At 40.1% G+C, this 27,583-nt stretch overlaps 1 protein-coding gene across 1 annotated transcript in view; it reads right to left on the reverse strand.

The window, feature by feature from the left end:
• The window catches only part of LOC128641632 (serine protease 53-like), a 158,662-nt gene that overhangs the window by 8,407 nt on the left and 122,672 nt on the right, over nucleotides 1-27,583 (reverse strand). The window contains exons 12-13 of the mRNA XM_053694169.1: nucleotides 14,671-14,833; nucleotides 14,328-14,599 (exon numbers count right to left, since the gene is read on the reverse strand). Of these exons, the coding sequence (XP_053550144.1) occupies nucleotides 14,328-14,599; nucleotides 14,671-14,833 (435 nt within the window). The remainder of the gene's footprint in view (nucleotides 1-14,327; nucleotides 14,600-14,670; nucleotides 14,834-27,583) is intronic.

Genomic DNA, 27,583 nt, shown 5'->3' on the forward strand with positions numbered 1-27,583 from the left:
ACCACCATGTCAGAGAGTGTCATAAAATCGGTTTAAAGATATTAATTGAGATATCTTTGAGTAATCCCTGCACCATTGGTTCAGCATACAGAGCTGAAGAGGTCGCATGTAAAAACGAGCAAAGGAGATCGCATCTGATGCGGCAGTCCTAAGACCCAACATTTCCATGCATAAGGCTACCAAAGGGAATGATTGTGACTGAAGGTTTTGACAAGCTGATATCAATGTTAAACTTCTCTTGACTGACAAGGACAGAGTCATAGACACTGAATTTATCTAGAAACCTAAAAAGGTTACCCTTGTCTGAGGAATCAATGAACTGATTGGTAAATTGATCCTCCAACCATGAACTTGAAGAAACAACACAAGTCGATTCGTATGAGATTCTACGAAAATGAAAAGACTGAGCAAGTACCAAGATATCGTCCAAATAAGGAAATACCAAAACCCTATTCTCTGAATACAGAAAGAAGGGCACCGAGAACCTTTGAAAAAAATTCTTGGAACTGAGGCTAGGCCAAACGGTAGAGCCACAAAACTGGTAATGCTTGTCTAAAAAGAGAATCTCAGACACTAAAAGTAATCTGGATGAATCGGAATATGCAGATACACATCCTGTAAATCTATTGTAGACATATAATGCCCTTGCTAAACAAAAGGCAGGATAGTCCTACAGTAACCATCTTGAATGTTGGTATCCTAACATAACGATTCAATAATGATAGATCCAGAACTGGTCTGAAGGAATTGACCTTCTTTGGTACAATGAAGAGATAAAATAAAACCCCAGCCCCTGTTCCAGAACTGGAACTGGCATAAATACTCCAGCCAACTCTAGATCTGAAACACATTTCAGAAATGCTGAGCCTTGCTGTGTTAACTGGGACACGGGAAAGAAAAGAATCTCTTAGCAGGAGGCCTTAACTTGAAGCCAATTCTGTACCTTTCTGAAACAATGTTTCTGAAACCAGAGATTAAGAACGGAATTGATCCAAATTTCTTTGAAGAAAACGTAATCTGCCCCATACCAGCTGAGCTGGAATAAGGGCCGCACCTTCATAGGTACTTAGGAGCTGGCTATAGGTTTCTATAAAGCTCGGATATATTCCAAACTGGAAATAGTTTCCAAACTGATACCGCTCCTGAGGATGAAGGATCAGGCTTTTGTTCCTTGTGTGAGGAAAGGAACGAAATGATTATTTACCCTGGAAAGAAAGGGAAAGCAAAGTTGACTTAGAAGACATGTCAGTATTCCAAGTTTAATCCATAAAGCTTTTCTAGCTAAAATAGCTAGAGACATATACCTGACATCAACTCTAATGATATCAAAAGATGGTATCACCAATAAAATTATTAGCATGTTATAGAATAATAATAATGCTATAAAATTATGATCTGTTACTTGTTGCGCTAAAACTTCTAACCAAAAAGTTGAAGCTGCAGCAACATCCGCTAAAAATATAGCAGGTCTAAGAAGATTACCTGAACATAAGTAAGCTTTTCTTAGAAAGGATTCAATTTTCCTATCTAAAGGATCCTTAAATGAAGTACTATCTGCCATAGGAATAGTAGTACATTAGCAGGAGTAGAGACAGCCCCATAACCTTAGGGATTTTTGTCCCAAAAAACTCTAATCTGTCAGATGGCACAGGATATAATTTGCTTAAACGTCTAGAAGGAGTAAATAAATTACCCAAATTATTCCATTCCCTGGAAATTACTTCAGAAATAGCATCAGGGAGATAAAACACTTCTGGAATAACTACCTTATTTAAACGTTTACATTTAGTATCAAGAGGACCAGAATCCTCTATTTCTAATGCAAATAACACTTCTTTAAGTAAAGAACGAATAAATACCATCTTGGACAAATACAAAGATTTATCAGCATCAAAATGATGATGTTCATTTAAAAATTCATCTGAAAAAAAGAGAAGTTTTAAAAGACTTTTATGTATACTAGAAGGAGAAATAACAGACATAGCCTTCTTAATGGATTTAAAATAAATAAAATCTCTTATGTTATCAGGAACACTCTGAAAATTAGATGTTGACGGAACAGCAACAGGTAATGTAACAGTACTAAAGGAAATTTTATCTGCATTAATAAGTTTGACATGACATGCAATACAAATAACAGCTGGAGAAACAGATACCAAAAGTTTATAGCAGACTTAGCTTGGTAGCTCCAGCACTGTGCAGTGATTTTCCTGTAGTAACTTCTGACTCAGTTGCAACGTGGAACATCTTGCAATATGTAAAAGAAAAAAACAACATATAAAGCAAAATTGATCAAATTCCTTAAATGACAGTTTCAGGAATGGGAAAAAAATGCCAGTGAACAAGCTTCTAGCAACCAGAAGCAATAAATAATGAGACTTAAATAATGTGGAGACAAAAATGACGCCCAAATTTTTTAGCGCCAAAAAAGACGCCCACATTATTTGGCGCCTAAATGCTTTTGGCGCCAAAAATGACGCCACATCCGGAACGCCGACATTTCTGGCGCAAAATAACGTCAAAGAATGACGCAACTTCCGGCGACACGTATGACGCCGGAAACGGAAATAGAATTTTTGCGCCAAAAAAGTCCGCGCCAAAAATGACGCAATAAAATGAAGCATTTTCAGCCCCCGCGAGCCTAACAGCCCACAGGGAAAAAGTCAAATTTTAAGGTAAAATATGTTAAATTCAAATGCATAATCCCAAATATGAAACTGACTGTCTGAAAAATAAGGAAAGTTGAACATTCTGAGTCAAGGCAAATAAATGTTTGAATACATATATTTAGAACTTTATAAACAAAGTGCCCAACCATAGCTAGGAGTGTCACAGAAAATAAGACTTACTTACCCCAGGACACTCATCTACATATAGCAGATAGCCAAACCAGTACTGAAACGAGAATCAGCAGAGGTAATGGTATATATAAGAGTATATCGTCGATCTGAAAAGGGAGGTAAGAGATGAATCTCTACGACCGATAACAGAGAACCTATGAAATAGACCCCGTAGAAGGAGATCACTGCATTCAAATAGGCAATACTCTCCTCACATCCCTCTGACATTCACTGCACGCTGAGAGGAAAACCGGGCTCCAACTTGCTGCGGAGCGCATATCAACGTAGAATCTAGCACAAACTTACTTCACCACCTCCATCGGAGGCAAAGTTTGTAAAACTGAATTGTGGGTGTGGTGAGGGGTGTATTTATAGGCATTTTTAGGTTTGGGAAACTTTGCCCCTCCTGGTAGGAATGTATATCCCATACGTCACTAGCTCATGGACTCTTGCTAATTACATGAAAGAAATCTCTTTGCAGGAGGTCTCCTCTTGAAACCAATTCTGTACCCTTCTGAAACAATGTTCTGAATCCAAAGATTGTGAACAGAATTGATCCAAATTTCTTTGAAAAAACGTAACCTGCCCCCTACCAGCTGAGCTGGAATGAGGGCCGCACCTTCATGTGGACTTAGAAGCAGGCTTTGCCTTTCTAGAAGGCTTGGACTTATTCCAGACTGGAGATGGTTTCCAAACTGAAACTGCTCCTGAGGATGAAGGATCAGGCTTTTGTTCTTTGTTGAAACGATAGGAACGAAAACGATTATTAGCCCTGTTTTTACCCTTAGATTTTTTATCCTGTGGTAAAAAAGTTCCTTTCCCACCAGTAACAGTTGAGATAATGGAATCCAACTGAGAACCAAATAATTTGTTACCCTGGAAAGAAATGGAAAGTAGAGTTGATTTAGAAGCCATATCAGCATTCCAAGTTTTAAGCCATAAAGCTCTTCTAGCTAAAATAGCTAGAGACATAAACCTGACATCAACTCTGATAATATCAAAAATGGCATCACAGATAAAATTATTAGCATGCTGAAGAAGAATAATAATATTATGAGAATCATGATCTGTTACTTGTTGTGCTAAAGTCTCCAACCAAAAAGTTGAAGCTGCAGCAACATCAGCCAAAGATATAGCAGGTCTAAGAAGATTACCTGAACACAGATAAGCTTTTCTTAGAAAGGATTCAATTTTCCTATCTAAAGGATCTTTAAACGAAGTACCATCTGACGTAGGAATAGTAGTACGTTTAGCAAGGGTAGAAATAGCCCCATCAACTTTAGGGATTTTGTCCCAAAATTCTAATCTGTCAGACGGCACAGGATATAATTGCTTAAAACGTTTAGAAGGAGTAAATGAATTACCCAATTTATCCCATTCTCTGGAAATTACTTCAGAAATAGCATTAGGAACAGGAAAAACTTCTGGAATAACCACAGGAGATTTAAACACCTTATCTAAACGTTTAGAATTAGTATCAAGAGGACCAGAATCCTCTATTTCTAAAGCAATTAGTACTTCTTTAAGTAAAGAACGAATAAATTCCATTTTAAATAAATATGAAGATTTATCAGCATCAATCTCTGAGACAGAATCCTCTGAACCAGAAGAGTCATCAGAATCAGAATGATGATGTTCATTTAAAAATTCATCTGTAGAGAGAGAAGTTTTAAAAGATTTTTTATGTTTACTAGAAGGAGAAATAACAGACATAGCCTTCTTGATGGATTCAGAAACAAAATCTCTTATGTTATCAGGAACATTCTGCACCTTAGATGTTGAGGGAACTGCAACAGGCAATGGTACATTACTAAAGGAAATATTATCTGCTTTAACAAGTTTGTCATGACAATTAATACAAACAACAGCCGGAGGAATAGCTACCAAAAGTTTACAGCAGATACACTTAGCTTTGGTAGTTCCAGCACTAGACAGCGATTTTCCTGAAGTATCTTCTGACTCAGATGCAACGTGAGACATCTTGCAATATGTAAGAGAAAAAATAACATATAAAGCAAAATTGATCAAATTCCTTAAATGACAGTTTCAGGAATGGGAAAAAATGCCAATAAACAAGCTTCTAGTAACCAAAAGCAAAGAAAAAATGAGACTGAAATAATGTGGAGACAAAAGCGACGCCCATATTTTTTGGCGCCAAATAATACGCCCACATTGTTTGGCGCCTAAATGTTTTTTTTGGCGCCAAAAATGACGCCACATCCGGAACGCCGACATTTTTGGCGCAAAAGGGCGTCAAAAAACGACGCAACTTCCGGCGACACGTATGACGCCGGAAACAGAAAAGATTTTTTGCGCCAAAAATGTCCGCGCCAAGAATGACGCAATAAAATGAAGCATTTTCAGCCCCCGCGAGCCTAACAGCCCACAGGAAAAATTTTTAAGGTAAGAAAAAAAGATTGATTCAAACGCATTATCCCAAATATGAAACTAACTGTCTGAAAATAAGGAATGTTGAACATTCTGAGTCAAGGCAAATAAATGTTTGAATACATATATTTAGAACTTTATAAATAAAGTGCCCAACCATAGCTTAGAGTGTCACAGAAAATAAGATTTACTTACCCCAGGACACTCATCTACATGTTTGTAGAAAGCCAAACCAGTACTGAAACGAAAATCAGCAGAGGTAATGGTATATAAATAAGAGTATATCGTCAATCTGAAAAGGGAGGTAAGAGATGAATCTCTACGACCGAAAACAGAGAACCTATGAAATAGACCCCGTAGAAGGAGATCACTGCATTCAAATAGGCAATACTCTCCTCACATCCCTCTGACATTCACTGCACGCTGAGAGGAAAACCGGGCTCCAACTTGCTGCGGAGCGCATATCAACGTAGAATCTAGCACAAACTTACTTCACCACCTCCATAGGAGGCAAAGTTTGTAAAACTTAATTGTGGGTGTGGTGAGGGGTGTATTTATAGGCATTTTGAGGTTTGGGAAACTTTGCCCCTCCTGGTAGGAATGTATATCCCATACGTCACTAGCTCATGGACTCTTGCTAATTACATGAAAGAAAAGCATTTATGAGTTCAGACACTGATGTTGAACAAGAAGGTCTGGCTTACAATTAGCATTTCAATTCATCCCAAAGGTGTTCACTGGGGTTTAGGTCAGGGCTCAGTGCAAGCCACTTGAGTTCCTCCACACCCTTTGTGCATAGGGGCACAGTCATGCTGGAACAGGAGAAGGGACTTCCCCAAACTGTTGGAAACACCCAATTGTCTAAAATGTATTTGTATCCTGAAGCATTAAAGGGCAACTGTAAGTAAATATTTTCTATGCCTGTTACTAACTAACTACCCCAAATACGCTTTTTATCAATAGCATTTCATTAACATATCTCTACCGTATATCAGAAATCTTGTCTGCAAATTTAATTGTTTTCCACACCCACTCTGCGGGTATCCTTTGCTCTGTACCAATCCGTTTACAATACCTAGGTTTCAAAATGGCGCTTTAAACACAATTTCATTGGATTAAGTATTTTGAACATGCAGTGCTGAAAATAGTGGGCAGGATAACGTGACATCATCGGCAAATAAAAGATATAACTTTTAGAACGTTATGAAACTTCGTTTTGGAGAAAATATAGGTCAGTAGGTTATAATTAATGTTTATTAACTTTAATATGTTAGTTGTTTGGCTTAAAAATTATAATGGAAAACAGAATTTATGCTTACCTGATAAATTACTTTCTCCAACGGTGTGTCCGGTCCACGGCGTCATCCTTACTTGTGGGATATCTCTTCCCCAACAACAGGAAATGGCAAAGAGTCCCAGCAAAGCTGGCCATATAGTCCCTCCTAGGCTCCGCCCACCCCAGTCATTCGACCGACGGACAGGAGGAAATATATATAGGAGAAACCATATGGTACCGTGGTGACTGAAGTTAGAGAAAATAATTCATCAGACCTGATTAAAAAACCAGGGCAGGCCGTGGACCGGACACACCGTTGGAGAAAGTAATTTATCAGGTAAGCATAAATTCTGTTTTCTCCAACATTGGTGTGTCCGATCCACGGCGTCATCCTTACTTGTGGGAACCAATACCAAAGCTTTAGGACACGGATGAAGGGAGGGAGCAAATCAGGTTACCTAAACGGAAGGCACCACAGCTTGCAAAACCTTTCTCCCAAAAATAGCCTCCGAAGAAGCAAAAGTATAAAATTTGTAAAATTTGGCAAAAGTGTGCAGTGAAGACCAAGTCGCTGCCTTACATATCTGGTCAACAGAAGCCTCGTTCTTGAAGGCCCATGTGGAAGCCACAGCCCTAGTGGAGTGAGCTGTGATTCTTTCAGGAGGCTGCCGTCCGGCAGTCTCATAAGCCAATCGGATGATGCTTTTAAGCCAAAAGGAAAGAGAGGTAGAAGTCGCTTTTTGACCTCTCCTTTTACCAGAATAAACAACAAACAAGGAAGATGTTTGTCTGAAATCTTTTGTAGCCTCTAAATAGAATTTTAGAGCACGGACTACGTCCAAATTGTGTAACAAACGTTCCTTCTTTGAAACTGGATTCGGACATAAAGAAGGTACAACTATCTCCTGGTTAATATTTTTGTTAGAAACAACCTTAGGAAGAAAACCAGGCTTAGTACGCAAAACCACCTTATCTGCATGGAACACCAGATAGGGCGGAGAACACTGCAGAGCAGATAACTCTGAAACTCTTCTAGCAGAAGAAATTGCAACCAAAAACAAAACTTTCCAAGATAGTAACTTAATATCTATGGAATGTAAAGGTTCAAACGGAACCCCTTGAAGAACAGAAAGAACTAGATTTAGACTCCAGGGAGGAGTCAAAGGTCTGTAAACAGGCTTGATCCTAACCAGAGCCTGAACAAATGCTTGAACATCTGGCACAGCTGCCAGTCTTTTGTGTAGTAAGACAGATAAAGCAGAGATCTGTCCCTTTAGAGAACTTGCAGATAATACTTTCTCCAAACCTTCTTGTAGAAAGGAGAGAATCTTAGGAATTTTTATCTTATTCCATGGGAATCCTTTGGATTCACACCAACAGATATATCTTTTCCATATTTTATGGTAAATCTTTCTAGTTACCGGTTTTCTGGCCTGAACCAGAGTATCTATCACAGAATCTGAAAACCCACGCTTCGATAGAATCAAGCGTTCAATCTCCAAGCCGTCAGCTGGAGGGAGACCAGATTTGGATGTTCGAATGGACCCTGAACAAGAAGGTCCTGTCTCAAAGGTAGCTTCCATGGTGGAGCCGATGACATATTCACCAGGTCTGCATACCAAGTCCTGCGTGGCCACGCAGGAGCTATCAAGATCACCGAGGCCCTCTCCTGATTGATCCTGGCTACCAGCCTGGGAATGAGAGGAAACGGTGGAAATACATAAGCTAGGTTGAAGGTCCAAGGTGCTACTAGTGCATCTACTAGAGTCGCCTTGGGATCCCTGGATCTGGACCCGTAGCAAGGAACCTTGAAGTTCTGACGAGACGCCATCAGATCCATGTCTGGAATGCCCCATAATTGAGTTATTTGGGCAAAGATCTCCGGATGGAGTTCCCACTCCCCCGGATGGAATTTCTGACGACTCAGAAAATCCGCCTCCCAGTTTTCCACACCTGGGATGTGGATCGCAGACAGGTGGCAGGAGTGATCCTCCGCCCATTGAATTATTTTGGTCACTTCTTTCATCGCCAGGGAACTCCTTGTTCCCCCCTGATGATTGATATACGCAACGGTCGTCATGTTGTCTGATTGGAACCTTATGAATCTGGCCTTTGCTAGCTGAGGCCAAGCCCTGAGAGCATTGAATATCGCTCTCAGTTCCAGAATGTTTATCGGGAGAAGAGACTCTTCCCGAGACCATAGACCCTGAGCTTTCAGGGATTCCCAGACTGTGCCCCAGCCCACTAGACTTGTGTCGGTCGTGACAATGACCCACTCTGGTCTGCGGAAGCTCATTCCCTGGGACAGATGGTCCAGGGTCAGCCACCAACGGAGTGAATCTCTGGTCTTCTGATCTACTTGAATCATTGGAGACAAGTCTGTATAGTCCCCATTCCACTGTTTGAGCATGCACAGTTGTAATGGTCTTAGATGAATTTGTGCAAAAGGAACTATGTCCATTGCTGCAACCATCAACCCTACTACTTCCATGCACTGCGCTATGGAAGGACGAGGAACAGAATGAAGAACTTGACAAGAGCTTAGAAGTTTTGATTTTCTGACCTCTGTCAGAAAAAAACTTATTTCTAAGGAATCTATTATTGTTCCCAAGAAGGGAACTCTTGTCGACGGAGACAGAGAACTTTTTTCTATGTTCACCTTCCATCCGTGTGATCTGAGAAAGGCCAGAACGATGTCTGTATGAGCCTTTGCTTTTGACAGGGACGACGCTTGTATTAGAATGTCGTCCAAGTAAGGTACTACTGCAATGCCCCTCGGTCTTAGAACCGCTAGAAGGGACCCTAGCACCTTTGTGAAAATCCTTGGAGCAGTGGCTAACCCGAATGGGAGGGCCACAAACTGGTAATGCTTGTCCAGTAAAGCGAACCTTAGGAACTGATGATGTTCTTTGTGGATAGGAATATGTAGGTACGCATCCTTTAGATCCACGGTAGTCATATATTGACTTTCCTGGACAGTGGGTAGAATCGTTCGAATGGTTTCCATCTTGAACGATGGTACCCTGAGAAATTTGTTTAGGATCTTCAAATCCAAAATTGGTCTGAAAGTTCCCTCTTTTTTGGGAACTACGAACAGATTGGAATAAAATCCCATTCCTTGTTCCTTTATTGGAACTGGGTGTATCACTCCCATCTTTAACAGGTCTTCTACACAATGTAAGAATGCCTGTCTCTTTATTTGGTTTGAGGATAAGTGAGACATGTGGAACCTTCCCCTTGGGGGTAGTTCTTTGAATTCCAGGAGATAACCTTGAGAAACTATTTCTAGCGCCCAGGGATCCTGAACATCTCTTGCCCAAGCCTAAGCAAAGAGAGAGAGTCTGCCCCCCACTAGATCCGGTCCCGGATCGGGGGCTACTCCTTCATGCTGTTTTGTTAGCAGCGGCAGGCTTCTTGGCCTGCTTACCCTTGTTCCATCCTTGCATCGGTTTCCAGGCTGGTTTGGGTTGTGAGGCATTACCCTCTTGCTTAGAGGATGCAGAATTAGAGGCCGGTCCGTTCCTGAAATTGCGAAAGGAACGAAAATTAGACTTATTTTTAGCCTTGAAAGACCTATCTTGTGGAAGGGCGTGGCCCTTTCCCCCAGTGATGTCTGAAATAATCTCTTTCAATTCTGGTCCAAATAGAGTTTTACCTTTGAAAGGGATGTTAAGCAATTTTGTCTTGGATGACACATCCGCTGACCAAGACTTTAGCCAAAGCGCTCTGCGCGCCACGATAGCAAACCCTGAATTTTTCGCCGCTAATCTAGCTAATTGCAAAGCGGCATCTAAAATAAAAGAGTTAGCCAATTTAAGTGCGTGAACTCTGTCCATAACCTCCTCATATGGAGTCTCTCTACTGAGCGACTTTTCTAGTTCCTCGAACCAGAACCACGCTGCTGTAGTGACAGGAACAATGCACGAAATTGGTTGTAGAAGGTAACCTTGCTGTACAAAAATCTTTTTAAGCAAACCTTCCAATTTTTTATCCATAGGATCTTTGAAAGCACAACTATCTTCGATAGGAATAGTAGTGCATTTGTTTAGAGTAGAAACTGCCCCCTCGACCTTAGGGACTGTCTGCCATAAGTCCTTTCTGGGGTCGACCATAGGAAATAATTTCTTAAATATAGGGGGGGGGAACAAAAGGTATGCCGGGCTTTTCCCACTCCTTATTTACTATGTCCGCCACCCGCTTGGGTATAGGAAAAGCGTTGGGGTGCACCGGAACCTCTAGGAACTTGTCCATCTTGCATAATTTCTCTGGAATGACCAAGTTGTCACAATCATCCAGAGTAGATAACACCTCCTTAAGCAGTGCGCGGAGATGTTCTAATTTAAATTTAAATGTCACAACATCAGGTTCAGCTTGTTGAGAAATTTTTCCTGAATCTGAAATTTCTCCCTCTGACAAAACCTCCCTCATGGCCCCTTCAGATTGGTGTGAGGGTATGACAGAACAATTATCATCAGCGCCCTCCTGCTCTTCAGTGTTTAAAACAGAGCAATCGCGCTTTCTCTGATAAGTAGGCATTTTGGATAAAATATTTGCTATGGAGTTATCCATTACAGCCGTTAATTGTTGCATGGTAATAAGCATTGGCGCACTAGATGTACTAGGGGCCTCCTGCGTGGGCAAAACTGGTGTAGACACAGTAGGAGATGATGTAGTATCATGTTTACTCCCCTCATCTGAGGAATCATCTTGGGCAATTTCATTATCTGTGGCAGTACTGTCCTTACTTTGTTTGGACGCTATGGCACAATTATCACATAAATTTAAATGGGGAGACACATTGGCTTTCATACATATAGAACATAGCTTATCTGAAGGTACAGACATGTTAAACAGGCTTAAACTTGTAACAAAGCACAAAAAAACGTTTTAAAACAAAACCGTTACTGTCTCTTTAAATTTTAAACAGAAAACACTTTATTACTGAATATGTGAAAAAGTATGAAGGAATTGTTCAAAAATTACCCCTTAAAATAACGGAACCGGAGCCGTTTATAAATTTAACCCCTATACAGTCCCAGCTATAGTCTTTGCTGAGACCCAACCAAGCCCAGAGGGGAATACGATACCAATTGACGCCTTCTAGAAGCTTTTCCAGCAATTTTTAGATCCTCACACATGCATCTGCATGCCCTGCTCTCAAAAAACAACTGCGCAGTAATGGCGCGAAAATGAGGCTCAGTCTACAACTAGGAAGGCCCCCTGACTGGAAAAGGTGTCTAACACAGTGCCTGCCGTTTAATAAACGTTCCCCAAGTTTATAAATGCAAATTGTCAGCATAAATATGAATAAAATGCCCAAATAAAGCAATCGATTTAGCCCATAAAAATGTCTACCAGTTTTTTAGCCCATAATAAGCCCTTTATTCTGTTTGTTTGACTAAGAAAATGGCTTACCGGTCTCCATGAGGGGAAATGACAGCCTTCCAGCATTACATCGTCTTGTTAGAAATATGGCTAGTCATACCTTAAGCAGAAAAGTCTGCTAACTGCTTCCCCCAACTGAAGTTACTTCATCTCAACAGTCCTATGTGGAAACAGCAATCGATTTTAGTTACTGTCTGCCAGTGGCGTCACTAGGGTTGGTGTCACCCGGTGCGGTAAGTCATGGTGTCACCCCCCCCCCCCCCCCAGAAAGCAGACACACACAAAAACACAGGCAAACACACATACAAACACTCAGACACACTTAAAAACATACTCAGATGCACACACAAACACTCGGAAACACACTCAGACACACACACAAAAACACACACACAAAAACACAGACACACACAAACTCAGACACACACATACAAAATATGTAAACTGCACTGCATTAATTATGAAGCTCATGCCTAGAGCTGCTCCATGGCTCAGCAGAACATCAAATGAAAGATAAACAGAGCACTCTAAAATAAATCACTGAAGAAAAGGTTTAGGCGCACAAACTATGAAAATTCTGCTCTCTGACTCTGTTCCAAGTCTGTCAGTGCACAGCCCTGGGCCGCATGTCACTGAGCAGTGAGCACAGATAGGCAGGCAGGTTTAGGCTAGCAGCGCAACTTTGCAAGCCCCACAGCACACCCACAACATTCATAGTGAAATTGGGCAGGGGAGGAGCAAAGTACAAACAAGCAAAAGCAGCCGGGAAAACTATTTGTTGAAATTTCAGCACTGGCTCAAGGGGCAAAAAAATTGTGTGTCTACAACTTCCCCAGTCCCACTAATGTTCACAAATGCCAGCCTCTAATAAAATAATCTATGCATCTCAACATTGTATTTCTTTGAATTTCAATAAAATTTAAAAAAAAAAAAAAAAAAAAAAAAAAAAATTTTTTTTTTTGGTGTCACCCCCTGGAGGGTGTCACCCGGGTGCGGCCCGCCCCCCCCGCCCCCCCCTAGTGACGCATCATCTTCCTCTCACAAACAGAAATCTTCATCCTTTTCTGTTTCAGAGTAAATAGTACATACCAGCACTATTTTAAAATAACAAACACTTGATAGAAGAATAAAAACTACATTTAAACACCAAAAAACTCTTAACCATCTCCGTGGAGATGTTGCCTGTGCAACGGCAAAGAGAATGACTGGGGTGGGCGGAGCCTAGGAGGGACTATATGGCCAGCTTTGCTGGGACTCTTTGCCATTTCCTGTTGTTGGGGAAGACATATCCCACAAGTAAGGATGACACCGTGGACCGGACACACCAATGTTGGAGAAAGTAATCCTTTAATAATACTCTTCACTAGAACTAAAGGGGTCTAGCCCAAGTCCTGATAAATAGTACAAGACCATTATCCCTCCCCCACCAAACTAAACAGTAGGCACTGTGCCTTCTTGACAAGAGTCCAGTGGTGGACACTTGACATTGCACATGTTCATGTGAGGTTTGTCTACAACTGCTTGGTCGTGGAAACCCATTTCATGAAGCGCCCGATGCACAGTTCTTGTGCTAATGTTGCTTCCAGAGGCAGTATGGAACTCTGTAGTGAGTGATGAAACAGATAATAGGAGATATTTACAAACTATGTGGTCCAGCACTTGGAAAACCACTCTGTGAGTTTGTGTGGTCTACCACTTTGTGACTGGGCTGTTGTTGTGCCTAGATGTTTCTACTTCACAATAAAAACACAGTTGACTGGGGCAGATCTAGTAGGGTAGAAATTTCACAAACAGACTTGTGGAATAGTGGCATCCTATAACAGTGCCACATTTAAAGTCACTGAGCTTGTCAGTTCGACCCTTTGTACTGATGATGTTTTTCTATGGAGATTTCATGGTCCACATACTTTTAGCCATATACCATATAGTGTACTAAAATATACTGCAAGACAGACAAACTCCTGACCTTTCTCGTATACTTTGCAAAAGTCTTAGGCCACCATTAGATGTGTTGTTTTAGCAACGGTTTAATGACCATGTATAATTATTTCTCAGACTCTTTATTAGAATACAACCAGAAAATACAGGATATTTGTATGCAGTATTAAAAAACAAAAAATCTGAAGAAACAGCTACTATAGGCGAAAGTGGCAAGTATTTAGTGTGACCCTTTATACTTCAGCAATAGCAGGAACCTGGCTCTCGTAAACCTAAATGGAATGGAAGTCTAGTTAATGTAATTGCTAACACCTGTATTTGTCCTACTATTTCATGTCAAAATGATTGCTGTGAAAAAAGGTCAATTACACCAGGTTTACTGCCCCCCCCCAAACAGGCATATACCACAGGACTGTAACACATCTGGCACCTACACACATAGATGAATAAGCAATTAATCATACAGCAAACCATATTTTCATTTGTACAGAAGGTTGTACCTGATGGAAGCAAGTTTCCCCAGCCGATGACCCAGCATTTGCTGTTGTGAGGAATAGAGACATCAGGAAGGGGTAGGCAGATGGGCAGGATGTAATTGCTGAAGGTGACACCGTAGTAGACTTCCACCAGCGCAAGGTCATTGTGCCCTAACACCCTGTTGTACCCAGGGTGAGTGATGATCCTCTTTATCCTGCGTCGCACCTCATGAGGGTTCTCCCCATCCTGACTGTGTCTCCCCAGGATGACGAAAGAGTCGCTGTTGTATACTGAGCTGTAGGGGAGAGAAACAGGCCAGTAATGCTGCACTTCAGTCTGTGCCCTCTGTCCCGCTCTGTCTCATACCTAGATACGCAGTGAGCTGCAGTGAGGAACCAAGTCTCAGCGATGAGAACCCCAGAGCAGTCATGGAACTCGAACTGATGCACACTGACTAGCCAGGGCCATGCGGCTACCACAGCAGCACCAACTGGATCAGAACCAGGGGAAGTTACTGAGAGTCCACAGCCTGACACAGGAACACAGATAATAATCATCAGTTACCTGCAGAATGCTAGTCATGCATGTGTACACATATGTGCTTGTTCACACACACACACGCACATACGTGCACACACACATGAATGCACACACACATATACACACATACATGCACACATATACACATGCACATACATGCATATAGATACATGCACAATCACATACATACATGCACACACACAAATACATGTACACACACATTCATACAGACACACATATTCTTGTACAAAAAAACATACATGCACACACATACACGTGATTGCACACATAAACATAATTACATGTGCTCATACACACACACATGCATGCATGCACACACATTCTTTCACACAAACATACATGCACACACACATACATGTGATTGCACACATAAACATACCCACCCGTGCTTGTACACACACACATGCATAGATACATGCACAACACATTTATCAAAACATACACTTACCAACACATACATGCACAAATAAACCCACACATCTGTGCTTGTACAAACACACATACCTACCCATGTACTTGCAGGCAAACGCACACTCATATTAATGCTCGCACGCGCACACATACACACATATATGCATATTACCCACACAAACATGCAAACACACATATACACTTGCACATGCATACATAAACTAACCATAGGGCTCAAAATGTCAAGCCCTAGGTTACTAGCCAGTCCAAAATGTTACTCACCACTTCTAATCCCACCCACTACCCTGCCCACTCCACACCAACTAAACCCCCCTCTTTGCATATGTTTAGCCAATGTAAAACACCTTATTGTGCAGTTATATTTTAATATTGTTTTTTTTTTATACCATAAATTAAATAATGCTACATACAGTAATAAATTAACAAAAATAAGTGCATAGCAGTTAGCAACATCAACAAGGGTTATTGGGAAGACAACAGCTGGACACAAAAAGGTAGTTGTTGAACTGAGAGAAATCAGAGAGTGAGGTCAAAGCAGACCTGGAAACATTGTTTTATAACGATCATCTCTCATCTATCTTTCTCCACTACCTCCTCTATTCAATCTCTATTTTTACTCCCTCCCATCTCTCTCAGGCCATATATTCTGTTTATACTCTCTCTTCTCTCTCAGGCCATATATTCTGTTTATACTCTCCCTTCTCTCTCAGGCCATATATTCTGTTTATACTCTCTCTTCTCTCTCAGGCCATATATTCTGTTTATACTCTCCCTTCTCTCTCAGGCAATATATTCTGTTTATACTCTCTCTTCTCTCTCAGGCAATATATTCTGTTTATACTCTCTCTTCTCTCTCAGGCCATATATTCTGTTTATACTCTCTCTTCTCTCTCAGGCCATATATTCTGTTTATACTCTCTCTTCTCTCTCAGGCAATATATTCTGTTTATACTCTCTCTTCTCTCTCAGGCCATATATTCTGTTTATACTCTCTCTTCTCTCTCAGGCCATATATTCTGTTTATACTCTCCCTTCTCTCTCAGGCCATATATTCTGTTTATACTCTCCCTTCTCTCTCAGGCCATATATTCTGTTTATACTCTCCCTTCTCTCTCAGGCCATATATTCTGTTTATACTCTCCCTTCTCTCTCAGGCCATATCTTCTGTTTATACTCTTTCTTCTCTCTCAGGCCATATATTCTGTTTATACTCTCCCTTCTCTCTCAGGCTATATATTCTGTTTATACTCTCCCTTCTCTCTCAGGCCATATCTTCTGTTTATACTATCTCTTCTCTCTCAGGCCATATATTCTGTTTATACTCTCCCTTCTCTCTCAGGGCATATCTTCTGTTTATACTCTCTCTTCTCTCTCAGGCCATATCTTCTGTTTATACTCTCCCTTCTCTCTCAGGCCATATATTCTGTTTATACTCTCCCTTCTCTCTCAGGCCATATATTCTGTTTATACTCTCTCTTCTCTCTCAGGCCATATCTTCTGTTTATACTCTCCCTTCTCTCTCAGGCCATATATTCTGTTTATACTCTCCCTTCTCTCTCAGCCCATATATTCTGTTTATACTCTCCCTTCTCTCTCAGGCCATATATTCTGTTTATACTCTCTCTTCTCTCTCAGGCCATATATTCTGTTTATACTCTCCCTTCTCTCTCAGGCCATATATTCTGTTTATACTCTCTCTGCTCTCTCAGGCCATATATTCTGTTTATACTCTCTCTTCTCTCTCAGGCCATATATTCTGTTTATACTCTCTCTTCTCTCTCAGGCCATATATTCTGTTTATACTCTCCCTTCTCTCTCAGGCCATATATTCTGTTGATACTCTCTCTTCTCTCTCAGGCCATATATTCTGTTTATACTCTCCTTCTTCTCTCAGGCCATATATTCTGTTTATACTCTCTCATTCTCTCTCAGGCCCATTTATTCTGTTTATACTCTCCCTTCTCTCTCAGGCCATATATTCTGTTTATACTCTCCCTTCTCTCTCAGGCCATATATTCTGTTTATACTCTCCCTTCTCTCTCAGGCCATATATTCTGTTTATACTCTCTCTTCTCTCTCAGGCCATATATTCTGCTTATACTCTCTCTTCTCTCTCAGGCCATATGTTCTGCTTATACTCTCTCTTCTCTCTCAGGCCATATATTCTGTTTATACTCTCTCTTCTCTCTCAGGCCATATATTCAGTTTATACTCTCTCTTCTCTCTCAGGCCATATATTCTGTTTATACTCTCTCATTCTCTCTCAGGCCATATATTCTGTTGATACTCTCTCTTCTCTCTCAGGCCCATATATTCTGTTTATACTCTCTCTTCTCTCTCAGGCCATATATTTCTGTTTATACTCTCCTTTCTCTCTCAGGCCATATCTTTCTGTTTATACTCTCTCTTCTCTCTCAGGCCATATATTCTGTTTATACTCTCCCTTCTCTCTCAGGCCATATATTCTGCTTATACTCTCTCTTCTCTCTCAGGCCATATGTTCTGCTTATACTCTCTCTTCTCTCTCAGGCCATATGTTCTGCTTATACTCTCTCTTCTCTCTCAGGCCATATGTTCTGCTTATACTCTCTCTTCTCTCTCAGGCCATATATTCTGTTTATACTCTCTCTTCTCTCTCAGGCCATATATTCTGTTTATACTCTCTCTTCTCTCTCAGGCCATATATTCTGTTTATACTCTCTCTTCTCTCTCAGGCCATATATTCTGTTTATACTCTCTCTTCTCTCTCAGGCCATATATTCTGTTTATACTCTCTATTCTCTCTCAGGGCATATCTTCTGTTTATACTCTCTCTTCTCTCTCAGGGCATATATTCTGTTTATACTCTCCCTTCTCTCTCAGGCCATATGTTCTGCTTATACTCTCTCTTCTCTCTCAGGCCATATGTTCTGCTTATACTCTCTCTTCTCTCTCAGGCCATATGTTCTGTTTATACTCTCTCTTCTCTCTCAGGCCATATGTTCTGTTTATACTCTCTCTTCTCTCTCAGGCCATATATTCTGTTTATACTCTCTCTTCTCTCTCAGGCCATATATTCTGTTATACTCTCCCTTCTCTCTCAGGCCATATATTCTGTTTATACTCTCCCTTCTCTCTCAGGGCCATATATTCTGTTTATAATCTCTCTTCTCTCTCAGGGCCATATCTTCTGGTTATACTCTTTCTTCTCTCTCAGGCCATATATTCTGTTATACTCTCTTCGCTCTCAGGCCATATTTTACTGTTTATTACTCTCTCCTTCTCTCTCAGGCCATTATTCTGTTTATAATCTCTCTTCTCTCTCAGGCCATATCTTCTGTATACTCTCTTTCTTCTCTCTCAGGCCATATATTCTGTTTATACTCTCCCTTCTCTCTCAGGCCATATATTCTGTTTATACTCTCTCTTCTCTCTCAGGCCATATATTCTGTTTATACTCTCTCTCTCTCTCAGGCCATCTCAGGCCATATATTCTGTTTATACTCTCCCTTCTCTCTCAGGCTATATATTCTGTTTATACTCTCCCTTCTCTCTCAGGCCATATCTTCTGTTTATACTATCTCTTCTCTCTCAGGCCATATATTCTGTTTATACTCTCCCTTCTCTCTCAGGGCATATCTTCTGTTTATACTCTCTCTTCTCTCTCAGGCCATATCTTCTGTTTATACTCTCCCTTCTCTCTCAGGCCATATATTCTGTTTATACTCTCCCTTCTCTCTCAGGCCATATATTCTGTTTATACTCTCTCTTCTCTCTCAGGCCATATCTTCTGTTTATACTCTCCCTTCTCTCTCAGGCCATATATTCTGTTTATACTCTCCCTTCTCTCTCAGCCCATATATTCTGTTTATACTCTCCCTTCTCTCTCAGGCCATATATTCTGTTTATACTCTCTCTTCTCTCTCAGGCCATATATTCTGTTTATACTCTCCCTTCTCTCTCAGGCCATATATTCTGTTTATACTCTCTCTGCTCTCTCAGGCCATATATTCTGTTTATACTCTCTCTTCTCTCTCAGGCCATATATTCTGTTTATACTCTCTCTTCTCTCTCAGGCCATATATTCTGTTTATACTCTCCCTTCTCTCTCAGGCCATATATTCTGTTGATACTCTCTCTTCTCTCTCAGGCCATATATTCTGTTTATACTCTCTCTTCTCTCTCAGGCCATATATTCTGTTTATACTCTCCCTTCTCTCTCAGCCCATTTATCCTGTTTATACTCTCTCTTCTCTCTCAGGCCATATATTCTGTTTATACTCTCCCTTCTCTCTCAGGCCATATATTCTGTTTATACTCTCCCTTCTCTCTCAGGCCATATATTCTGTTTATACTCTCCCTTCTCTCTCAGGCCATATGTTCTGCTTATACTCTCTCTTCTCTCTCAGGCCATATGTTCTGCTTATACTCTCTCTTCTCTCTCAGGCCATATATTCTGTTTATACCCTCTCTTCTCTCTCAGGCCATATATTCTGTTTATACTCTCTCTTCTCTCTCAGGCCATATATTCTGTTTATACTCTCTCTTCTCTCTCAGGCCATATATTCTGTTTATACTCTCCCTTCTCTCTCAGGCCATATATTCTGTTTATACTCTCTCTTCTCTCTCAGGCCATATATTCTGTTTATACTCTCTCTTCTCTCTCAGGCCATATCTTCTGTTTATACTCTCCCTTCTCTCTCAGGCCATATATTCTGTTTATACTCTCCCTTCTCTCTCAGGCCATATATTCTGTTTATACTCTCTCTTCTCTCTCAGGCCATATATTCTGTTTATACTCTCTCTTCTCTCTCAGGCCATATATTCTGTTTATACTCTCTCTTCTCTCTCAGGCCATATATTCTGTTTATACTCTCCCTTCTCTCTCAGGCCATATATTCTGTTTATACTCTCTCTTCTCTCTCAGGCCATATATTCTGTTTATACTCTCCCTTCTCTCTCAGGCCATATATTCTGTTTATACTCTCCCTTCTCTCTCAGGCCATATATTCTGTTTATAATCTCTCTTCTCTCTCAGGCCATATATTCTGTTTATACTCTTTCTTCTCTCTCAGGCCATATATTCTGTTTATACTCTCCCTTCTCTCTCAGGCCATATATTCTGTTTATACTCTCCCTTCTCTCTCAGGCCATATATTCTGTTTATAATCTCTCTTCTCTCTCAGGCCATATCTTCTGTGTATACTCTTTCTTCTCTCTCAGGCCATATATTCTGTTTATACTCTCCCTTCTCTCTCAGGCCATATATTCTGTTTATACTCTCTCTTCTCTCTCAGGCCATATATTCTGTTTATACTCTCTCTTCTCTCTCAGGCCATATATTCTGTTTATACTCTCTCTTCTCTCTCAGGCCATATGTTCTGTTTATACTCTCTCTTCTCTCTCAGGCCATATATTCTGTTTATACTCTCCCTTCTCTCTCAGGCCATATATTCTGTTTATACTCTCCCTTCTCTCTCAGGCCATATATTCTGTTTATACTCTCCCTTCTCTCTCAGGCCATATATTCTGTTTACATTCCCTCTTCTCTCTCAGGCCATATATTCTGTTTATACTCTCTCTTCTCTCTCAGGCCATATATTCTGTTTATACTCTCTCTTCTCTCTCAGGCCATATATTCTGTTTATACTCTCTCTTCTCTCTCAGGCCATATATTCTGTTTATACTCTCCCTTCTCTCTCAGGCCATATATTCTGTTTATACTCTCTCTTCTCTCTCAGGCCATATATTCTGTTTATACTCTCCCTTCTCTCTCAGGCCATATATTCTGTTTATACTCTCTCTTCTCTCTCAGGCCATATATTCTGTTTATACTCTCCCTTCTCTCTCAGGCCATATATTCTGTTTATACTCTCTCTTCTCTCTCAGGCCATATATTCTGTTTATACTCTCCCTTCTCTCTCAGGCCATATATTCTGTTTATACTCTCTCTTCTCTCTCAGGCCATATATTCTGTTTATACTCTCTCTTCTCTCTCAGGCCATATATTCTGTTTATACTCTCTCTTCTCTCTCAGGCCATATATTCTGTTTATACTCTCCCTTCTCTCTCAGGCCATATATTCTGTTTATACTCTCTCTTCTCTCTCAGGCCATATATTCTGTTTATACTCTCCTTCTCTCTCAGGGCCATATATTCTGTTTATACTCTCCTTCTCTCTCAGGCCATATATTCTGTTTATACTCTCCCTTCTCTCTCAGGCCATATATTCTGTTTATACTCTCCCTTCTCTCTCAGGCCATATATTCTGTTTATACTCTCTCTTCTCTCTCAGGCCATATATTCTGTTTATACTCTCCCTTCTCTCTCAGGCCATATATTCTGTTTATACTCTCTCTTCTCTCTCAGGCCATATATTCTGTTTATACTCTCTCAGGCCATATATTCTGTTTATACTCTCTCTTCTCTCTCAGGCCATATATTCTGTTTATACTCTCTCTTCTCTCTCAGGCCATATATTCTGTTTATACTCTCTCTTCTCTCTCAGGCCATATATTCTGTTTATACTCTCCCTTCTCTCTCAGGCCATATATTCTGTTTATACTCTCTCTTCTCTCTCAGGCCATATATTCTGTTTATACTCTCTCTTCTCTCTCAGGCCATATATTCTGTTTATACTCTCTCTTCTCTCTCAGGCCATATATTCTGTTTATACTCTCTCTTCTCTCTCAGGCCATATATTCTGTTTATACTCTCTCTTCTCTCTCAGGCCATATATTCTGTTTATACTCTCTCTTCTCTCTCAGGCCATATATTCTGTTTATACTCTCTCTTCTCTCTCAGGGCCATATATTCTGTTTATACTCTCTCTTCTCTCTCAGGCCATATATTCTGTTTATACTCTCTCTTCTCTCTCAGGCCATATATTCTGTTTATACTCTCTCTTCTCTCTCAGGCCATATATTCTGTTTATACTCTCTCTTCTCTCTCAGGCCATATATTCTGTTTATACTCTCTCTTCTCTCTCAGGCCATATATTCTGTTTATACTCTCTCTTCTCTCTCAGGCCATATATTCTGTTTATACTCTCTCTTCTCTCTCAGGCCATATATTCTGTTTATACTCTCTCTTCTCTCTCAGGCCATATATTCTGTTTATACTCTCCTTCTCTCTCAGGCATATATTCTGTTTATACTCTCTCTTCTCTCTCAGGCCATATATTCTGTTTATACTCTCTCTTCTCTCTCAGGCCATATATTCTGTTTATACTCTCTCTTCTCTCTCAGGCCATATATTCTGTTTATACTCTCTCTTCTCTCTCAGGCCATATATTCTGTTTATACTCTCTCTTCTCTCTCAGGCCATATATTCTGTTTATACTCTCTCTTCTCTCTCAGGCCATATATTCTGTTTATACTCTCTCTTCTCTCTCAGGCCATATATTCTGTTTATACTCTCTCTTCTCTCTCAGGCCATATATTCTGTTTATACTCTCTCTTCTCTCTCAGGCCATATATTCTGTTTATACTCTCTCTTCTCTCTCAGGCCATATATTCTGTTTATACTCTCTCTTCTCTCTCAGGCCATATATTCTGTTTATACTCTCTCTTCTCTCTCAGGCCATATATTCTGTTTATACTCTCTCTTCTCTCTCAGGCCATATATTCTGTTTATACTCTCTATTCTCTCTCAGGGCATATCTTCTGTTTATACTCTCCCTTCTCTCTCAGGCCATATATTCTGTTTATACTCTCTCTTCTCTCTCAGGCCATATATTCTGTTATACTCTCTCTTCTCTCTCAGGCCATATATTCTGTTTATACTCTCTCTTCTCTCTCAGGCCATATATTCTGTTTATACTCTCTCTTCTCTCTCAGGCCATATATTCTGTTTATACTCTCTCTTCTCTCTCAGGCCATATATTCTGTTTATACTCTCTCTTCTCTCTCAGGCCATATATTCTGTTTATACTCTCCCTTCTCTCTCAGGCCATATATTCTGTTTATACTCTCCCTTCTCTCTCAAGCCATATATTCTGTTTATACTCTCTCTTCTCTCTCAGGCCATATATTCTGTTTATACTCTCCCTTCTCTCTCAGGCCATATATTCTGTTTATACTCTCCCTTCTCTCTCAGGCCATATATTCTGTTTAAACTCTCTCTTCTCTCTCAGGGCATATATTCTGTTTATACTCTCCCTTCTCTCTCAGGGCATATATTCTGTTTATACTCTCCCTTCTCTCTCAGGCCATATATTCTGTTTATACTCTCCCTTCTCTTTCAGGCCATATATTCTGTTTATACTCCCCCTTCTCTCTCAGGCCATATATTCTGTTTATACTCTCCCTTCTCTTTCAGGCCATATATTCTGTTTATACTCTCTCTTCTCTCTCAGGCCATATATTCTGTTTATAATCTCTCTTCTCTCTCAGGCCATATATTCTGTTTATACTCTCTCTTCTATCCCAGGCCATATATTCTGTTTATACTCTCTCTTCTCTCTCAGGCCATATATTCTGTTTATACTCTCCCTTCTCTCTCAGGTCATATATTCTGTTTATACTCTCTCTTCTCTCTCAGGCCATATATTCTGTTTATACTCTCTCTTCTCTCTCAGGCCATATATTCTGTTTATACTCTCTCTTCTCTCTCAGGCCATATATTCTGTTTATACTCTCCCTTCTCTCTCAGGCCATATATTCTGTTTATACTCTCTCTTCTCTCTCAGGCCATATATTCTGTTTATACTCTCCCTTCTCTCTCAGGCCATATATTCTGTTTATACTCTCCCTTCTCTCTCAGGCCATATATTCTGTTTATAATCTCTCTTCTCTCTCAGGCCATATATTCTGTTTATACTCTCTCTTCTCTCTCAGGGCTATATATTCTGTTTATACTCTCCCTTCTCTCTCAGGCCATATATTCTGTTTATACTCTCTCTTCTCTCTCAGGGCATATATTCTGTTTATACTCTCCCTTCTCTCTCAGGGCATATATTCTGTTTATACTCTCCCTTCTCTCTCAGGGCATATATTCTGTTAATACTCTCTCTTCTCTCTCAGGCCATATATTCTGTTTATACTCTCTCTTCTCTCTCAGGCCATATATTCTGTTTATACTCTCCCTTCTCTCTCAGGCCATATATTCTGTTTATACTCTCCCTTCTCTCTCAGGGCATATATTCTGTTTATACTCTCCCTTCTCTCTCAGGCCATATATTCTGTTTATACTCTCCCTTCTCTCTCAGGCCATATATTCTGTTTATACTCTCCCTTCTCTCTCAGGCCATATATTATGTTTATACTCTCCCTTCTCTTTCAGGCCATATATTCTGTTTATACTCTCCCTTCTCTCTCAGGCCATATATTCTGTTTATACTCTCCCTTCTCTTTCAGGCCATATATTCTGTTTATACTCTCTCTTCTCTCTCAGGCCATATATTCTGTTTATAATCTCTCTTCTCTCTCAGGCCATATATTCTGTTTATACTCTCCCTTCTCTTTCAGGCCATATATTTTGTTTATACTCTCTCTTCTCTCTCAGGCCATATATTCTGTTTATAATCTCTCTTCTCTCTCAGGCCATATATTCTGTTTATACTCTCTCTTCTCTCTCAGGCCATATATTCTGTTTATACTCTCTCTTCTCTCTCAGGCCATATATTCTGTTTATACTCTCTCTTCTCTCTCAGGCCATATATTCTGTTTATACTCTCCCTTCTCTCTCAGGTCATATATTCTGTTTATACTCTCTCTTCTCTCTCAGGCCATATATTCTGTTTACATTCCCTCTTCTCTCTCAGGCAGGCCATATATTCTGTTTATACTCTCTCTTCTCTTTCAGGCCATATATTCTGTTTATACTCTCCCTTCTCTCTCAGGCCATATATTCTGTTTATACTCTTTCTTCTCTCTCAGGCCATATATTCTGTTTATACTCTCCCTTCTCTCTCAGGCCATATATTCTGTTTAAACTCTCTCTTCTCTCTCAGGGCATATATTCTGTTTATACTCTCCCTTCTCTCTCAGGGCATATATTCTGTTTATACTCTCCCTTCTCTCTCAGGCCATATATTCTGTTTATACTCTCCCTTCTCTTTCAGGCCATATATTCTGTTTATACTCTCCCTTCTCTCTCAGGCCATATATTCTGTTTATACTCTCCCTTCTCTTTCAGGCCATATATTCTGTTTATACTCTCTCTTCTCTCTCAGGCCATATATTCTGTTTATAATCTCTCTTCTCTCTCAGGCCATATATTCTGTTTATACTCTCCCTTCTCTTTCAGGCCATATATTCTGTTTATACTCTCTCTTCTCTTTCAGGCCATATATTCTGTTTATACTCTCCCTTCTCTCTCAGGCCATATATTCTGTTTATACTCTTTCTTCTCTCTCAGGCCATATATTCTGTTTATACTCTCCCTTCTCTCTCAGGCCATATATTCTGTTTAAACTCTCTCTTCTCTCTCAGGGCATATATTCTGTTTATACTCTCCCTTCTCTCTCAGGGCATATATTCTGTTTATACTCTCCCTTCTCTCTCAGGCCATATATTCTGTTTATACTCTCCCTTCTCTTTCAGGCCATATATTCTGTTTATACTCTCCCTTCTCTCTCAGGCCATATATTCTGTTTATACTCTCCCTTCTCTTTCAGGCCATATATTCTGTTTATACTCTCTCTTCTCTCTCAGGCCATATATTCTGTTTATAATCTCTCTTCTCTCTCAGGCCATATATTCTGTTTATACTCTCTCTTCTATCCCAGGCCATATATTCTGTTTATACTCTCTCTTCTCTCTCAGGCCATATATTCTGTTTATACTCTCTCTTCTCTCTCAGGCCATATATTCTGTTTATACTCTCTCTTCTCTCTCAGGCCATATATTCTGTTTATACTCTCCCTTCTCTCTCAGGCCATATATTCTGTTTATACTCTCCCTTCTCTCTCAGGTCATGTATTCTGTTTATACTCTCTCTTCTCTCCCAGGCCATATATTCTGTTTATACTCTCTCTTCTCTCTCAGGCCATATATTCTGTTTATACTCTCTCTTCTCGCTCAGGCCATATATTCTGTTTATACTCTCTCTTCTCTCTCAGGGCATATATTCTGTTTATACTCTCTCTTCTCTCTCAGGGCATATATTCTGTTTATACTCTCTCTTCTCTCTCAGGGCTATATATTCTGTTTATACTCTCTCTTCTCGCTCAGGCCATATATTCTGTTTATACTCTCTCTTCTCTCTCAGGCCATATATTCTGTTTATACTCTCTCTTCTCTCTCAGGCCATATATTCTGTTTATAATCTCTCTTCTCTCTCAGGCCATATATTCTGTTTATACTCTCTCTTCTATCCCAGGCCATATATTCTGTTTATACTCTCTCTTCTCTCTCAGGCCATATATTCTGTTTATACTCTCTCTTCTCTCTCAGGCCATATATTCTGTTTATACTCTCTCTTCTCTCTCAGGCCATATATTCTGTTTATACTCTCCCTTCTCTCTCAGGCCATATATTCTGTTTATACTCTCCCTTCTCTCTCAGGTCATGTATTCTGTTTATACTCTCTCTTCTCTCCCAGGCCATATATTCTGTTTATACTCTCTCTTCTCTCTCAGGCCATATATTCTGTTTATACTCTCTCTTCTCGCTCAGGCCATATATTCTGTTTATACTCTCTCTTCTCTCTCAGGGCATATATTCTGTTTATACTCTCTCTTCTCTCTCAGGGCATATATTCTGTTTATACTCTCTCTTCTCTCTCAGGGCTATATATTCTGTTTATACTCTCTCTTCTCGCTCAGGCCATATATTCTGTTTATACTCTCTCTTCTCTCTCAGGCCATATATTCTGTTTAAACTCTCTCTTCTCTCTCAAATTTTTTTTCTCTCCACTCTTTCTTATCACTATCTTTTCCTCTAATTTCACTTTTCATCTCCAATCTCTCTCTGCCCCTGATTACCCTCTCAAAAGTAACAGTCTAAGCACTAATGGGTTCCCAATAGCCCTAGAGGAATAGCATATCCTTGCCTTTTCATGAATATATAATATCCCTTTAGATAATATTTGAAGACATTAACTAACTAACTAAATTTTACTCGCTCCTGTTAAATTTCCACTCGCCAATTCCTAGTGGGCTAGTGACAATTTTGAGCCCTGCACTAACACACACGCATACATACATGGACATATATGCACATGCACTTAAACTTAAGCACACACATATATGTACATGAGCATGCACACACCAACACACATGCATACAAACAAATGCACACTCACGCACACATAAGCACACGTATACATTTACATAAACACACACACAAATACACACAATAAACTG

This window comes from Bombina bombina, chromosome 11, assembly GCF_027579735.1.
Source record: "Bombina bombina isolate aBomBom1 chromosome 11, aBomBom1.pri, whole genome shotgun sequence".
NCBI lineage: Eukaryota > Metazoa > Chordata > Amphibia > Anura > Bombinatoridae > Bombina > Bombina bombina.